The 17784-nt window shown below is 32.8% G+C and overlaps 1 protein-coding gene across 7 annotated transcripts in view; it reads left to right on the top strand.

Annotated features, from left to right (window-relative positions):
• The window catches only part of LOC106472435 (RNA-binding protein Musashi homolog Rbp6-like), a 240342-nt gene extending 222700 nt beyond the window's left edge, over window positions 1-17642 (top strand). For 4 of the 7 annotated variants that reach the window (XM_022401773.1, XM_022401767.1, XM_013933108.2 and 1 more), the window contains exons 12-16: window positions 6567-6776; window positions 8646-8699; window positions 8957-9129; window positions 13793-13865; window positions 15682-17642. In XM_022401773.1, coding sequence (XP_022257481.1) covers window positions 6567-6776; window positions 8646-8699; window positions 8957-9129; window positions 13793-13834 — 479 coding nt within the window. In that variant the 3' untranslated portion in view covers window positions 13835-13865; window positions 15682-17642. The remainder of the gene's footprint in view (window positions 1-6566; window positions 6777-8645; window positions 8700-8956; window positions 9130-13792; window positions 13866-15681) is intronic. The other 3 variants (XM_022401786.1, XM_013933095.2, XM_022401778.1) reach the window with 2 other exon arrangements.
• The last annotated feature ends 142 nt before the right edge of the window (window positions 17643-17784 follow it).

A 17784-nucleotide genomic window follows, 5' to 3' on the forward strand; every position in this document is an offset into this window, starting at 1 on the left:
ATAATTATGTATGTTCCCAACTATTTATCGGTATTTTCTAGTGTCTCTTTCTGCATAATTATGTATGTTCCCAACTATTTATCGGTATTTTCTAGTATCTCTTTCTACATAATTATGTATGTTGCCAACTATTTATCGGTATTTTCTAGTGTCTTCTTCTACATAATTGTGTATGTTCCCAACTATTTATCGGTATTTTCTAGTGTCTCTTTCTGCATAATTGTGTATGTTCCCAACAATTTATCGGTATTTTCTAGTGTCTCCTTCTAAATAATTATGTATGTTCCCAACTATTTATCGGTATTTTCTAGTGTCTCTTTCTGCATAATTGTGTATGTTCCCAACTATTTATCGGTATTTTCTAGTGTCTCCTTCTACATAATTATGTATGTTTCCAACTATTTATCGGTATTTTCTAGTGTCTCTTTCTGCATAATTGTGTATGTTCCCAACTATTTATCGCTATTTTCGAGTACCTCTTTCTATAGTGGCGTGGGAATATGGTCATAACTGTTCATAGCTACTACCTAGTATCCGTTTCTATAGAATTATCCTAATATGGTCGTATTTGTTTTCTGCGAAGTTTTCTGCACGGGGAAAGTGTTCGGATTGTGCTCTTTAGTCATACGCAACTCATTGCATCAAAATGATTCAATGTACAGAGCTCAAAATGTTCATACATTTTTCAGATATAAACTGTTATGTTTTATATATATTAAAAGTGCTACCTTTTATTGAAAATAATAATAGTTTTCTTAAGAACACCAGTTTCTCATTATTACATTTAAAAATTACATCAATAAAGATATAATCAAACCATCAAGCATAGTACTAGTGAGAAGAGTACTTGTATTTAAAATTGTGTTCTATTATAAAGAAATGGTTGTTTCACACTCCACAGACATTTTTCTAATTGTCTGAATCTTGAATACCCAAAGTGTGAATTTTTTTAGGAATTTTTGCTTGTGGTGCCATTCATTAGATGGCGCAGGAGTTTTGGTTACATACATAGATACTGACATGAACACTACGTCCATTATAGTAAGATGTGGCCCCAATTCCTTATGATTATTACTTTTAGTATCAGTTTATATAGAAGCAGTTGAATGTGGTTCCAACATTTCATGGTCGTTTTAGGGCTTGTTTCTCCAGACAAAAACAAAATAAACTTCCTATTTATCACTTAAGTTTTTATCAACTCTAGCTACAAATTACCTAAATAATAACTTTATCTAACCTTTTACTTTAAAGTAACTTTAAAGAATTCCCCATTCTTCTGCTACTATTCTAGTAAATATTTCAATAATATTACATGATTATTATTAGCATTCGATTTTATAACTTTTCAGTGCTCCTTTTCTAACATAACCGAAAACATTTTTCATTCTAACTATGTGGTTTATTGAACTTATTTGTACAGAATAAAGAAAACGTGATCCCCATATTTTTCGTCAGTATTTAGTATTTATTTCCTCAAAATGACTTAAGAGTGTTCTCCATTCTTTATGTAACACCCATATATCCAGAATAATATAATATAATTTTTATATATTTCATGGAGGATACCAATTACTCATTTTTGCAGAATAATCTTAAATAATCCCACTCTTCGTAATAATTTTCCAGAACCAGATTTGTATCTCCTATAAATTAATTGATTTTTATTATTATTCATTACTTCCCTTCAAGTAGGGACTATACGGAAACACTAATAGTTTTCATTCCATTTTGGTTTCCATTTATCGAGTGCTTTCCAAGGCTTCACCACAGGGTATATTTATCACTCGTTATGTCTCATCCTTTATAACAACATAACATAATGTTTTGGGACAACATGAGACATATTGGTCCATCTCGGCTGTCCCATCCTCTATATTAAACTAAGACTATTGATAAATAAATTATAAAAAAATTTAAAGCCAGCCCTTATCATTCATATACTTATCAAGCTTTCTCTTAAACTCCTTTAATTTACTGTCTCCACAACATCCGAAGGCAACCCACACCAAAGGCCAATCACCCTGTTAGAAAAATAAAACTAGCTTAGCTGAAGATGACTCCTATCCTGCGAAATGTTATATTTGTGTCCCCTTGTCCTACTATACTCACTGTTAAGTATGAAAAAGATGATGTGTTAACACTATCAATTCCCTTGACAATTTTAAATTAAAAATTTAATTAGAACCCCTCTAACTCTTCTTTTTTCAAGAGAAATCAATTTGAGAGATTTAAATCTCTCCTCGTATGACAATCCCTCCATCCCAGGCGTCATTCTAGTAACCCTCCTCTCAACCCTTTCCGACATTTCAGTGTCCTTCCTAAGGTAAGGTTCCCAAAACTGAATACGGTACTCCAAATGTGGCCTAACCAGTGACCTATACAATGAAAGTATAACCTCTTTAGATTTGTATTCAATATTTCTGTAGATACAACCTAAAATCCTATTTGCCCCACCACTACCAACATCACACTGTTTGGATGGCTTAAGAGACTGAACAACTATTACACCAAAATCCCTCTCTTTCATGACACTGTTAAGGTTATTCCCATCCAAATTATACTTATAATTCAAATTATGATAACATACATGCATTATCTTGCATTTATTTTAATTAAAACCCATTTGCCATTTATTTACCCAACTCACTAAATCATATAAATCCTTTTGTAAATCAGCAGCATCCTCTTCACAGCTAGCAACCAACACCCAAGACCTTAATATCATCTGCAAATTTCTGTAATTTATTGACCATTCATTCATCTATGTCATTGATGTAAATCAAAAAGAACAAAGGTCCTAAGACTGAGCCCTGAGGTGCCCCACTTGTGATATTAATCCAGTTTGGCTGAACTCCATTTGTAACGACCCTCTGATTTCTTCCATCCAACCACTCTTCTATCCAATTTTCTAACTTATCCCCCACACCTATAGAGATAATTTTTTACAAGCCTTTCATGTGGCATATTGTCAAATGCTTTCTGAAAATCCAGATACACCAAATCTACACCCTTACTCTCATCTACATAAGCAGTAACCTTTTCAAAGGCAAGATTTTCCGTTAGTGAAGCCATGTTGACTATCCACTAAAATTCTAAACTTTGTTAAATAGCTTTGCAAAGCATCTTTTATCAGACTATCCAAAACGTTTCTCACAACTAATGTAAGACTAATGAGCAAGTAATTACTGGTACAAATTTATCACATCCCTTTAAAAGAGTAGTAACATTAGCTAACTTCCAATCCTTTGGTACCTACCCACTGTTCAAAGACTTACAAAAAATAGTAGCAAGTACATCACATATCCAATACTTAATCTCCTTAAATGTCCACCTGTGGGACAACTGTAAATCTACGGATTTACAATGCTAAAATAAGGGGTTCAATTCTCTTCGGTGAACACAGCAGATAGCCCAATGTGTCTTTGCTATAAAACACACACACACACCTCCTTAAAATCATTGGGAATATAGTATCTGTCCCAGGAGCCTTATCGTTCTTTAAACTTCCCAATTTTTTATTAACAAGCTCATAATTGTGCAGTCATCTTGTTCGATCTATTTTCCACCTACCAACTGTTCAAGATGCGGAATACTGCTTAAATTTTTACTTATAACTTCATACCCACAGTTAATTATGGACAGTATCACTGATAAAATTAAGTTACGGCAGTTTTCTTTAAATGCCTTTATCAGTCCCTTGTACTTATTAATTAGCTCCTCTGACCTACCTTTCCCCTACATCATAGCCCCTACGTGCACAACAAAAACAGCATCTCTGCTAGCCCCCTTTATTAAATTTCCTGCTCTATCAGTTATATCCTCCACCTGTACCCCTGGGTAGCATAATCTAATTCTTTTCTCCCTATTTACCTCACAGACTATCCTATCCACATGCCTTATCAAGGAATCGCCTATAATTATAAACTCCTTATGTTTATAATCCATATTCTTCTCTGTCCCTTTTGTTTTCCTTCCCTCCAATAGTTCCTCATTTCAGAAGCCAAGGGCTGAAATTTGTTGTCATATAATAGGCTCATTACAATTAAATTCACTACTTTTAGCCAACTCTTTCTAACTTCCTGAAAGTCATTGTTAGTTGATGTATTCCTTGCATGAATAAACTACGTTGAAACTGTTCACCATTTTGATACTACAGATCTTACAAGTTTCAAGAACTGGGCATTTTGTTTATCCTCTCGTTTTTTTAACCTTTCAGTAGCTCCACCCCTCTGGTATATAAAACCTCAATTACTAACTGTATTGTAAGTATCAGCTCTTCAAAATTCTTCAAATAATGTATATTGCGTAACAATTAGCTTTCAAAACCTCCAGTTGCTCCAACCCTTCAGATACTAACTTATGTAATCATAAGATGTTTTTAGCTCTTTAGTAGCTCAACCCTTCATATAATAACTATATTGAACCATAAGATGTTTTTAATACTACAATAGCTCCAACCCTTAAGGAATTAACTATAGTGAACCATAAGATGTTTCTAACACTTCAATAGTTCCAAACATTCAGATACCGACTATAATGTAACCGTTAGCTGTCGCTAATTTTCCAGTAGTTCCAATCCTTCATTTACTAAATATAGTTAAACTAATAACTGTTTTTAATATTTCAGTAGTTTCAGCCCTTAAAAAATACTATAATGAAACATAAACCCGTTCTAGTGCTTCAGTAGTTCAATCTTTTACAGTGCTAGATACTGTAGGACCCTTAGCTACCTTTTACAGTTTAGTAGTTAAGAAACCTTCAAAATCTAATTTCATCGTAATCACTTGTTGTTTTAACACTTCACTGTTCCAACCATTTAATCTAAGGTAAAAAATTTCCATGAAATCTTTGTTCACACATCTGTAGTTCCAATCGTTTGACTTTCAAATATATGCACCCACTATCTTGTTTAGTATGTCTCTAGTTCCAGCTTGTTAGGTCGACCTGTAGTGTAACAGTTCAATATTTTTAGGGTGTCAGTAAGTCCTACTCCTCAGAAAAATGTGAGAATTGAAACTTTCTTGTCCGAGGTTTTTGAACCTCTCTCAACTGAAAACAGCTCTTAGTTGATTCTATAGTAAAACAAGTGTAACTGCTATTTATATTTTCTTTTTTTCGTTGTATTTTCCTGTACATTTTTGTTTTTTCCAATTGAAATAACGGTTCTGACTTTTCATAATTTGGCAATCTGGCGGTTCGTCTTAACGTTAGCTTACCTTTGGCTAGAAGTTTGAATGATACTGTAACTTTATTGTCGCTTGCTGAATATCCATGTGGTATAAGAAAATTGTTATATTACTTGTTTTCACTTGCAATTGTTTTGTTCCTTAATATAGAAATCATTTTGTAACGCTTGCTGGGCAGATAATAGTTCTTGGCCATCTGGATTAACTTCAGTATCTACTTCAAACTCTTGATTACTTTCGTATTCACAACGTTTCACAAGAATCCTCTGGTCCTAAAATTTTAATGCTCGTGAGTTTTATGTTACCCACTTATCATACAACTATACCAACCTAATTCTACTTACGTTTTCGTTTTGTAGAATAAGTAGATGAACAGATCCTTTTAGACTCGATCTGTAACCCCGTGATACACGTAGTAGGGTAGACTCCAAGTAAATGCAGTGACATTAAAAACTTTTTCTCTAGAAAATTGTCTATCCTTTCAACTCATTCCTTCAATAACCCATTTCGAATATTGCTTCTGTAGCATAGTGAATATAATTAAATCAGCTCTGTAACCTTCCTCATCTGTAAACCTTTTTCTAGCTTGAACTTCATAATAATAACGTTTCTTAGATAGTAATATACTTTTTAGATCTATTAGATATCCTGTTCCGTACAGTTAGATTTTCTCTGTTGCTACGAGCATGATTGCACCATTACTTTAATTTCTTATCCGAAAATCTAACTGGACTATGTTTAGTGGAGAGAACTATGCATGCTATATTCTCTCTCTCTTTCCCTAGTCCTTCTCTCCCGCTTGTCTATCAACAAGGGCTTTTACCTTTTCATTTTTAGCAGCTTCTCTGGAGTAAAGTGACATTCCTGGTCCATTGTTACTTGATATAACTATTTGCATCTGTGAGATCGTGTTCATTGTTTTAACTAAAACGCAACTGAGGTTTCATCAGTGTAAATACGCCTTCCCTTTCGTGATAAGCTACAGTATTATTAAGATGAAAGTTACAATGGGCCAGGACTGTTGACTTTGTGAAGCGTACAAGATCTCCTGATGTCGTCTCTTTGGGCAGCCAACTTGGAGCCTTGTTGGATGAGGTAAGAATGTGTGTAGCTTCAACCATTACATGTGGTTTAAAACACTTTTGTCTATTTTTTTGTTCAATGTCTTTCATGCTGCATGTCTGTCTGGTCCTTGATTTTTGCATGGAAGCTACGGGAAGTGTGGGGAGATTAACCTCTGCCGTTTAAACTTACATATTGGTTTCAGTTTTGGTTCTCACGTTAGCTTGATTGTGTTCGCACGTTAGCTGTAATGTGTATAGTTATTAATTGTGTGTATTGATAATTACATCAGTATCAAATATGATAATCGAAAATAAGTTTTCCTCCCCACATCTTCTTCAGGCTTCTCTAGCTTCAGCTATCTCCCTACTCCTGCTACAGCCACAGCAGATCGTCCCCAAACAACTTACTATGGTGAACCTTTCTCCACTGCCCCTGTCATTAACGTCACTCGCCCTGAGCCGGCTTCCATAACTATTACCAATACCACAGTACATAGGGAGCATTATATACCCCATCGACCCGCAGGTAAGAACTTAAGTCTTTATAAGTCGCAAGTTGTAGAAAAGTAACATTTGTTTCTATATCGTCCTTCAGGTAAGGTTACAAGTCAGTAGTTGTTGAAACTGCAATTTTAAACGAGATCCTATTGAAATAATCAGTTCAGTTTAAGATAAATAATATCGATGCAACTTTTAATTTCAAACAGTTATCAGTTCAATTTAAGATAAGTAATATATAAATTACTTTTCTTATAATTGTGAAACTTTCAAATAAGTATGGTATAAGTTTGACTAAGATAATATATAATCTTCTTGTCACATTAATACCAATTAGTTTTTAAACTACAAGTTATTTATTTCATATTGTTGCTAATAAGGGCTTACATGAGGTGGTAAAATCATATATAGGAAAAAGTTCAGTTTCAGGTAAGTAAAAAATATGACTTTTTGTATCAGTTTGATATATTTTAATATCGTCTTATGACTCGAATTTTGTAGTTTTTCCAGTTTATTCGTGGATTTGTCACGTTGTGTGTAAAGGAACATCAGAAATACCATACAAATAAGCTATATCAGTTGATTCTCATAAGGTTACCAACTCCTTTTTTATCTATACATGTCTTACTTGGTTTTTTAACAAATTGAAATAATAATTCAGTTTAACGTAGCTAAAATATGAGTTGGTATTTCAAAAAATGTAAATACCAATCCATTTTGACGTAAGTAAGTTATCAGTTTGAATGTCAACATTTCGTAATCTTGTGTTTGTCGGGCAAATGTAATATTACTGTATTGTTTTACCCATTACCTTACAGGATATTTTTGTTATTAAAGATAAAAAGCAAAAACAAACTGTAGTTGTTTAACGCCAACAAGTTGCATGTGTTATTTGTTTCCTACCAAGTATATTTCTATAATTGAAAACCAAAGAAAAAAAACATTCACCTCTGCCTCTACCCGTTATCGTACAAGACATTGAAAAGTTACATTGTTATCTTCTTTGTTGCCCTTTATTTCAAAGGACTGTGTTATATTTTTTATCCATTACCTTACAATATTATTTATGGTTGAAAAGCCACATTGTTATATATTCTTTAGCTGATAATTGTGAACACTTCAACCTTGAAAAGCACATTATCGTTTCTTTCCAGATTTGTTCAAGACTGAAAAAGTGTAATTGTTATGTGTTTTACACAGTACCTAAGGGAACTGTTCAGCATTGAAAAAATATCATTGTTATCTGCCTTTACCAAATAGTTAAGAGTACTGTATATTAACATAGAAGACAATGTCAGTTATCCTCATCCATTACATACTACATTGTATATCTGCTAAACGATGAAACTATCGTTGCTATCTGATATTATCCAATATTTTAGAGAACTATTTAACATTGAAAACAAACATTACCTGCAGGATTGTTTAACACTGAAAAGTGTAATTAGTTTTTGTCCTTACCTTGATTTAAAAGTAACACTATCTTTTTTCACTCATTGTCTTAATGTTTTATTTAACACTGCAAATAAATGTTATTATCTGTGTTTACCCATTAACTTATATACAATATATCATAAAAATAAAATTTTTTGCACAGTAGTTTACGGCATTTTCTATCTTCACTGCCCTACCTATTACCGAAATGACTGGTTAACTTTGAAACTAGCATTATTATTACTTGCATTTATTCAACGTAAAGTAGTTGTTTTTATCTTTAAAAGGATATTTTCATCTTTAGCTCACATTAGTTTATCAATTTCTTAATTTTATACTACAACCAGTTTTTACACTTGTCTTTCGTTGCTGTATTTGTTTAAACTACAAACTTTTATTATATTTGATCTGTCCAATTTGCTGCTAAATTGCAAACTGTTGATCGGATCTCTTGTATTTGCAGTGGAACTAAATGGCCACCAAACTTCGCCCCCACTTATTACCCAAGCACTCTCAGGTATTAAAAGTTTTGTTTGATTTACTTTGTGATCTATCTATTCGCGTTTGTTTATGTACTATAATTAATTCTTAACCGGTCCAATTAAAGTTAAATTGAAAATTCAAATACATTGGAGCACAATTAGTTTTATGTTCTGTGCTTCGAAATCTGTGTTTTAACGACCAATGTGTAACCCAAGTGCAGTACGTATATAAAATAAATTGATTATGTAAGTGGTATTCCAGATTTATATCAAATTTTCGTTATTTTAATAGTAATAAACAACTATGGCCCCCAAGGATTTGCTCCGCCCACTTCCCCAGCCAATAACCGTGGATGGCCTGCCTCCAACAGTCCAGGACCTCTTGAACTTTACAATTCCAGTCAAGACAACGTGGGATATGTCCAGGCTACCAGTCCACAGTCCTCAGGATACCCTCATATGGCTGTAAGTAAGGGTTGTTTTCATCTTCTTCAAACATTTTATATTTGGTTTCAGAAAAAGGCCTCACAACTGGTACACTGAATATAATTGGTTTAAAACAGAGTCAAACTACAACGTCTCATAATTATAGAGGGGGCTTGTGATATCCACAGCGGCTAAACAAGTAAGGCAACCAACCCCCTCCAATAATTTCCTAATGATTTAGAGCTGTAACCCAATAATTTATTCGGGACTGACCAAAATCCAGCAACTTTTTCACTGCTCTCAATTTCAACCGATATTCTTTACACCGAAATTCATAACATAGTCTGAAATAACGTAGGCAGGCATTAGCAGAACACGACAACAAGACTTTAGTCTGAGATCACATAGATAGACATTAGTGGGCCCGACCGAACACTTTAGTCTGAGAACGTAGATAGTTGTTAATGAAACTCCACAGAACACTTTAGTCTGAAGTAACATAGTTAGGCAATAGAAAGACTAAAGGTTTTAGTCTATAGGATCGAAATTATAAGTTTGCAAAATTCAGCTTAAGAAAATATTTTGAAAAAACATACATATGCGATCGTGATGAATTACCTATTTACAATGAACAACTCTGTTTTGGTTAAACACCAGCTCATGTAGAAAAACACATTAATTACAACCTTTTTTTTTAAAGACTCTATGACGTGAAAACACCTTTATAATTACCACCGCGTTTCTTTAGATCTTCTTTAGTCTCTTATTATTATTAAATGTTTAATATGTCTTTGCTTACAGTTGCAGTATAAGTTATATGGTTAAATGGATTGTAATTATTTGTAAACTTGTAACTATTAACTATTTACGGCTTAAGAAACGCACTTACAGCTTATGATGGATGTTTGTACAAGTAACCTCAGAGTTATTATGGAAGTTTAAATACATTTCCAACTTATGACTGCTTAACTTGTTAGTTTCGATTAATCGTTTTATAAAAGTAAAATAACAGTTTTAAACATATTACAGTTACGCTTGTAAATCTTTAGCTAACTTTAATTCCCCCTGTTTTTAACCGGGAAGAAACTATCAACATAATTGTTTTTATCTAACCAGTTCAAACCCTCGGAATACATGATAACCTAATTTGTCTTTCGATCATGTGTTGTATATTACGTAGAAAATACTGACATAAATGTTTTGGCCTCTACGAAGTCAACATAACATGTGGGTTTTCTATTAAGAATTCAAAATGGTGACGCGCAAAACTATTGTTTTGTTTGTTTTGAATTTCGCGCAAAGCTACATAAGGACTATCTGCGCTAGCCGTCCATAATTTAGCAGTGCAATACTAGAGGGAAGACAGCTAGTCATCACCACCCACCGCCAGCTCTTGGGCTACTCTTTTACCAACGAATAGTGGGATTGATCGTCATGTTATAATGCCCCCACGGCTGAAAGGGCGAGCATGTTTGGTGGGACGAGGATTCGAACCCGCGACCCTCAGATTGCGAGTCAAGTGCCCTAACAACCTGGCCATGACACAAAACTAACTGGGTAATTTCTATTACACACACACACAAGAAATTGTGACGTCAGTGAAGCAAAGGGTATAAGCAACCAGTGGTATTCTAATCGAAAAGGCAGAACGATCTTACAATTTTAGGAAGAGCATATAAGCCGAATTTGTTAGTCCAATGCCATCTTCAGTCACTAGCCTTGTTTTCTGCTCATCCTCATCCCAATTAGTTGTGGTGAAATTTTCAGCATTAATAATGACACTATTTTCTGTCAGAACTTACTGACGAACGCGATACCCATTGCCATATTTTATTGGAGGGGGTTCATTTATACGAGTAAACAGCCACCTGGTGGTAGGTTCTACATATTTTTGCACACAACACGAATACATGAATCTATAAATGAAAAACGTCTGTTTGTTTTTCGAATCGCAACTTTGATACTAGCATTCGTGAAATGATAAGTAACCCTCACTAAATTTTTAGTTTGATGTTTCTAAGAAACCTGTTGTTGTAACGATACTATCGTATGCAGAGCAATAGTCTCAGAATAGGCCTAATATTCTTGGTAAAAAAAGTCTGCTTATGTTTTTGTTGTTTCTTGCACGTTATTTTATGAATAGGAATGTGAAAAACATATCTGTAGTACAGTATGATATTTGTCATGAATATTAACCTACTGATTTTATTTCTTCTTCAGCTATCAGCGTTTAACACTAAAGCATTAACAGTTTAATATTTTAAGAATTTAAGTTTCCCTTCTAGGCAGACCTTATTTGCAAATTCAATTCAACTGTGTATCTAAACCAGTTTTAAAACTTATTTTCTTTTAACTTGTAATTGATTTGAGTTGTCCCTTTTATGTAAGAGACATTTCACATTTATTAGTAAAAATGTTGTTGTCACGAGCTTTACTGAGCAATCAAAAATCATATCATAAAATATCTGATTTATTTATGCAATTTACATCTTCATTTGGGAGCCAGATATTATTACTATGAACTTGGCTATGATAACTAAGTTTAAAACTAGGCAAGTATTAAATATCACAAGTTTCTGAATCTGTTACAGTCAACTTGATCTAGATTTTGTTTGAGATTCTCATCACGGTGAATACGTTACAACTTCTTGTAATCAATGGAGATCTTATTACTTACCTCTGAGGAAAAACTTGTGGCTGCTAAACGAACCCTAAAAATTTGATTACATAAGCTACCAAACTAACTGATATTAATCCTAAATATTTAGGAACTTATTCTAGTGTATTAGGTTAGAAATATGTGAGAAAAAGCATTTTATGCTGTAAATAGTTGATCAATTAAAAGAGCCTAGTAGAAATTTTTTTTGGGGGGGGGGGAAACTTAGTTAAACCTTAGTATACAGATAATGATGATAAAAACATTATTTTTAAATAAACTGGTTAGGCAGTGTAATACAACTAACGATTTATCGTGAAGAAAAGTTTTTGATATGATTATGGAAAAAGCTAATAATATGACTAAAATAACAAATAATTTAACAGAATGTAGTTAGAATTAATAGTGGGCAACTACAGATACTTATCTGAATGACGTAGTCTACTAAATAAATGTGTATAGAATCATGGTTTAAAATTAGTTTGAATTTGATTTAAAGACATTACTCTGAAAGAATGCTGATAGAATTCGCCATGACATGACTAAGGTGCGTAGTTGTACATTAGTACATGACGTTTTAAAGCTTTATTCTGACAACACGCAGTTATTAGTAGGGTACGTCTAAAGACATTAGTCTGAAAGGATGCTGTTAGAGTTCGCAATGGTATAACTGAAAGTGCGTAATTATATATTGTTAGATTAAGCCTTAAAACTTTAGTCCAATGAAACGTAGTAATTCATGGGACAAATGCAATACTATTTCAGTCTAAAGAAACATAATTATACATTAGTAGTAGGAGACTAAAAACTTTAATCTAGTGGAACGCTTTATGGCATTTGTAGAACATAATTTAAAACTTAAACGTGGGTAGACATTAGTGGAACACGAAATAAGATTTTAGGCTGAAATAACATGGGTAGTCATTAGTAGAACAAGAAATATTACCTTTGTCTGAAATTACGTAGACAAACATTATAGTAGAACATGACATAAGATCGTAGGATGAAATAACATGGGTAGACATTATTAGAACGTGACATAATACTCTAGTCTGAATTAACATACTTAGAAATTCCTAGTCTGAAATAACGTGGGTAGACATTAGTAGAATAAGAGACATAAGATCCTAGTGGGTAAGCATTGTAGAGCTCGAAATAAGTTCTTAGTCTGAAACAACGTGAGTAGACATTAATAAAATACGACATAAGAATTTAGTCTGAGAACGTAGATAGGTGTTGATGAAGCTCCACAGAATACTTTAGTCTGAAGTAACATAGTTAGGCAGTAGAACGACTAAAGGTTTTAGTGTAAAGGATCGAAGTTATAAGTTTGCAAAATTCAGCTTAAGAAAATATTTTGAAAAAAACATAGATATGTGATTGTGATGAACTACTTATTTACAATAAACAACTCTGTTTCGGTTAAACATCAAGTCATATAGAAGAATATATTGAGTCATAAAATAACATAATTACAACCTTTTTTTTTGTTTTTTGCAGAGGCTGTATGACGCGAGGACACCTATAAGATTACCATCGAACTTCTTTAGATCCATTTTGGTCTCTTATTAATGTTAAATGTTTAATCTGTCCTTGCTTACAGTTACAGGACAAGTTACGTATGGTTAATTGGATTGTAATTATTTAAAACTTGTAACTATTATCTATTTACGGCTTAAGAAACGCCCTTACAGCTTATGGTGGCTATGTTTGTACAAGTAACCTCAGGGTTATGTGGGAGTTAAAATACATTTCCAACTTATGATTGCTTAACTTGTAACTATTATCTATTTACGGCTTAAGAAACGCCCTTACAGCTTATGGTGGCTATGTTTGTACAAGCATCTAGCTTATGGTAGCTATGTTTGTACAAGTAACCTCAGGGTTATGTGGGAGTTTAAATACATTTCCAACTTATGATTGCTTAACTTGTAAGTTTCGGTTAATCATCTTTATAAGATTAAAATCGCAGCTCTTTATGATTCTTTAATATTTTCAACTCCCACAATATTATCCTATTTATAGTTATTGTAATTATTTTTATAGGGTCCCTTGATAGCTGCGGCTTTTACAAATGGATACCATTGAGTTAGAGCGATAAGGAGCGAAGAAGCGACCGGTAAGTCATTACGATAAAATATTACTACATTACACAAAACCAGAATGACCAACTTGCAAGATAAATATTATGTCTGGTCAGCAAATTAATTTCTTCAAATAGATACTCACAATTTGACATTTTCAAGTTTAAATAGTAAACTTTATATGCATTTTTTTCTATAGCAAGTAAATGAGATTAAAAACAGCTTTACATAGAATATGTCAATTATTTGTTAGGTGTTTCTAGAATATACAGGGAACAGAGTTTAACAATAAATAATCGGCAATCATAGACCTTAACATATTAGACTGGCTATCATAGACTTTAACATATTAGACCGGCTATCATAGACCTTAACATACTAGACCGGCTATCATAGACCTTAACATATTAGACTGGCTATTATAGACTTTAACATATTAGACCGGCTATCATAGACCTTAACATATTAGACGGGCCATCATAGACCTTAAGATATTAGATCGGCTGTCACGGGCCTTAAAACGTTATAGCTATTGCAACTGTCTTGCTTAAACCCCTTATTACAAAAATTTATCTTGTGCTACTTATCTTGAGTTTCTTTAATTCTTATAGCAGCGTCTATAAAGTTCCTGTCAACAGAAAATATGTGTATAAAGTTAGATCAGTTGCAATTCACGATATGGATAAAACAACAATCTCAAACTTCAGCAATATTTTCCTAATATATTTTCTGTGATATTTTCTAATTTAACTCTCTTTCCAACAACGTAGATTTATGGATGAGCCATGACGTTAGTATTTCCTGAAAAAACGTTATAAATAGGGTGTAACATGGTTTCTCCTGAAGAATAGTTTCAATTATTTATTTTGTCATGAAGAATGCTTCGAACAGGGTTAACTTTGAGAGTAAAAAAAAATGTTTTGAAAAAGGATAGCTATGGTGTCTCTTAAATACTATTTGAATAGGTTTAAGATATAATGTCTCCTAAACAGAACTCTCTATAGTGTCTCCTGAAGAACGTTTTAAATATAGTTTACTGAGATGATTTCAAAATAATATGTTGTAATGTCTTATGAAGAATGTATTGTGATAACGTCTAAATATGATCATTCCTAACACATGATTTAGCGTTTTCTGATTAATACTCTATATATATATTCGTTTTCTCCTGAAGATTGATTTGACAGTTTGTTGTGGTACCGTCTTAAGAAAGGTGTTCAAAATATTAGTAAGACAGCTCCTGAAGATCATTGTGAATGACTAAATATATTTTTGTTGATAAAAAGTGTAGTTTTGTTTGTTGTAAAATGTTTCCCATAATATATAGAAAGGTGTTACCTTAATATGATGTGTAGGGGAATTTTATGAACAATTTTGCTGATAATATATGGTGTTGTGTATTTTAAACGATACTTCATAAGATGTGTAGTGTATTCTCTGGAAAACGGCGTTAATAACGTGTGCTGTGGTGTTTTCTGGACAATTTTATTAAAACATTTGGTGTTTTATACTCCCTTAACCCTTGCAGTCTTCTAGAGAAGTCAGGGAAGACTACAATCTTCAGGAGAGATCATTGTACAGGAAACAAAATAGCACGACTCGATAAGACATTCTTGAGGTGACGTCACTGCACACGTTGGCAAATAAAAAACCTTCAGTTGACACTAAAGTACATTCTATTTATACACTTCCAAAGACGACGTCAAATTTTCAAGCGATACTAAAACACATTATTAAATCGAGTTTATATTGTTATGTGTATCTCCCTTTAAAATATTAGCTTATGTTCAGTATATCTTAACACTGATATTTTATACTAAATATATCTCGTTGTTATTTATTTCTATGTAGATTGGAAGCGGATGTGAGCTGAGCTCGGGGATCATCAAGGAGAACTGAGCCTTTTTTGTTTTTGCTTTCTCCTAACATATAAACGCAAATGCGACACCGGCTACTTCGTGAAGTTTATTGATTAGAGAACCAACAAGATATTTTTCTGATAAAAAGTAGCCTCTTCCGCTTCAAGTGATTGTCCCTCTCCTCCTCCTCCTCACTCTGGTCAGAAGACATCATATTTCAATGCTGGACAAGCGTGGTAACCTAATACCGACAGTTTCGGTTTTTATTTTTCACCTACACCGATATTTGACACGACCAATCAGTTGTGGAAAGAAAAAAAATATCTCGTTATTTCATGATTTATATTCATGGAAACATGGATGCATACTTTTTTAGTCTTTTTGAAAATGTAAATTTTAAATATATCGTTTGACGTGCCGCTTCGTTAAGAAACGGTAGTATTTATTGTTACCGATGGTACGAACAGAAAACAAGAGGATCCTCTATTGTTAAGCGGTTACAATGCTGGTATTAGGGAAGAATAAAACATTTTTTGTAATGTTACATCTAGACAGTTTAATGGAATTATGTGATTTAAACAGTCTTTCCTGGTGTTTTTGATGTTTTATTATGTAGAGTTTGATGTTTCTTATGTTGGTTTCAACGATGAACAGTGATTTGTTTTCGTCAAAAAGTTCAAATATACAGATTGTATGTGATACTGAATCCCTTACTGGGTAATGAATACACTAGCACCTTTATATTTACGTTGATATCGTAAGGTTTCATCCCGAAAATGTATTTTAACGCCCATTTTATGAATACAGTGAGCAAAGAAATTTAAATCAAATGAAAAATTACTAGAAATATTACAACAATTAGTTTGAGAAAGGTTGCAATGTTGTCCGTTTAAAAAAAAAAAGTCGAGTATTGACTAAAATATATGATGTTTAAACGGGTAAAAAAGTTGCCATTGCCTGCACATCCTGCCACTGTTTTGAAGCAATTAATTCGAGAGCAATACCAGAGCAATTTAATATTGTTTTTTTATATTTTATATCAATAGCATGTATGGACTATGGCATGAGGATCGTAACATCATGAAACTTAAATTCTCTAGTTCATCGTGATGAAGTAAACCAAGTGCCCCATTTTGTTTTGATTTTTAAGAATGCTTATTTCAGAATCATACATCAATGCGAACAATACACACAACTAGCATTTGTTTTTAAAAGATAAATTACAAGCAAAATTCAAAGAGAGAGAGCGATATTTAAGAGAATGAACGTAGGGTTTGGTAGTTTCTAGATTAGTATGCTACACTTACAATATTTAAGCAAGCAAATATGAAGTGCTGTTAATGTAAACCTGAAATTAAAATAGAACTAGGCAACCTATATTTTTTACATTTGTCACAGTATATTTTTGTTTCTGCAGTTTATTCACGAAAAACTGCTAAAATAGATATAACATACTTTGTAAAATGTTTATGTTTTAGTTTTTATGTCTTCACATTATAATACACTTACAAAAGAAAAATGGTTCATATGGAAGTTTAACCTAAACAGGGAAAGTGGTTTCAAGAGATGTTTTGTTTTTTCATTATGACAAGAAAAGTTTTATTTTATTTATGTTTTAAATAAATTACTTTATATACCACAGCTACCAGCATCGCGGAAAATTAGACTCATAGAAAGAAATTTTGACAAAATTAGTAACCTTGATACTGTTCCTCTATAGTATGTATTGCACTTAACGTATTCGGATATAATACAAGGCAACATGAAAATGTAAGTTTTGTGAATTTTGTGTTTCAATTTCACTTCTACATGCTATTTTATATCTCTCCTACATAAACATACTTTGACAAAAATTCTGTATCCTCTATATTTTTCACTTCATTCTTAGTATTCGATGACGAGGAACCCACTTTGAGACTAATAATGGCTGGAGACGGCTTGAATGGGTAATGAAGAAAAACTCTAATATAAGTTTAACATAACAGCAAATGTACAACGTTTCGACAAAGTTTTGTACCTTATGATGACAAAACTTTGTTGAAACGTTGTACATTTGCTGTTATGTTAAACTTATATTAAAGTTTTTATTCATTAC

This window comes from Limulus polyphemus, unplaced genomic scaffold, assembly GCF_000517525.1.
Source record: "Limulus polyphemus unplaced genomic scaffold, Limulus_polyphemus-2.1.2 Scaffold120, whole genome shotgun sequence".
NCBI classification, from domain to species: domain Eukaryota; kingdom Metazoa; phylum Arthropoda; class Merostomata; order Xiphosura; family Limulidae; genus Limulus; species Limulus polyphemus.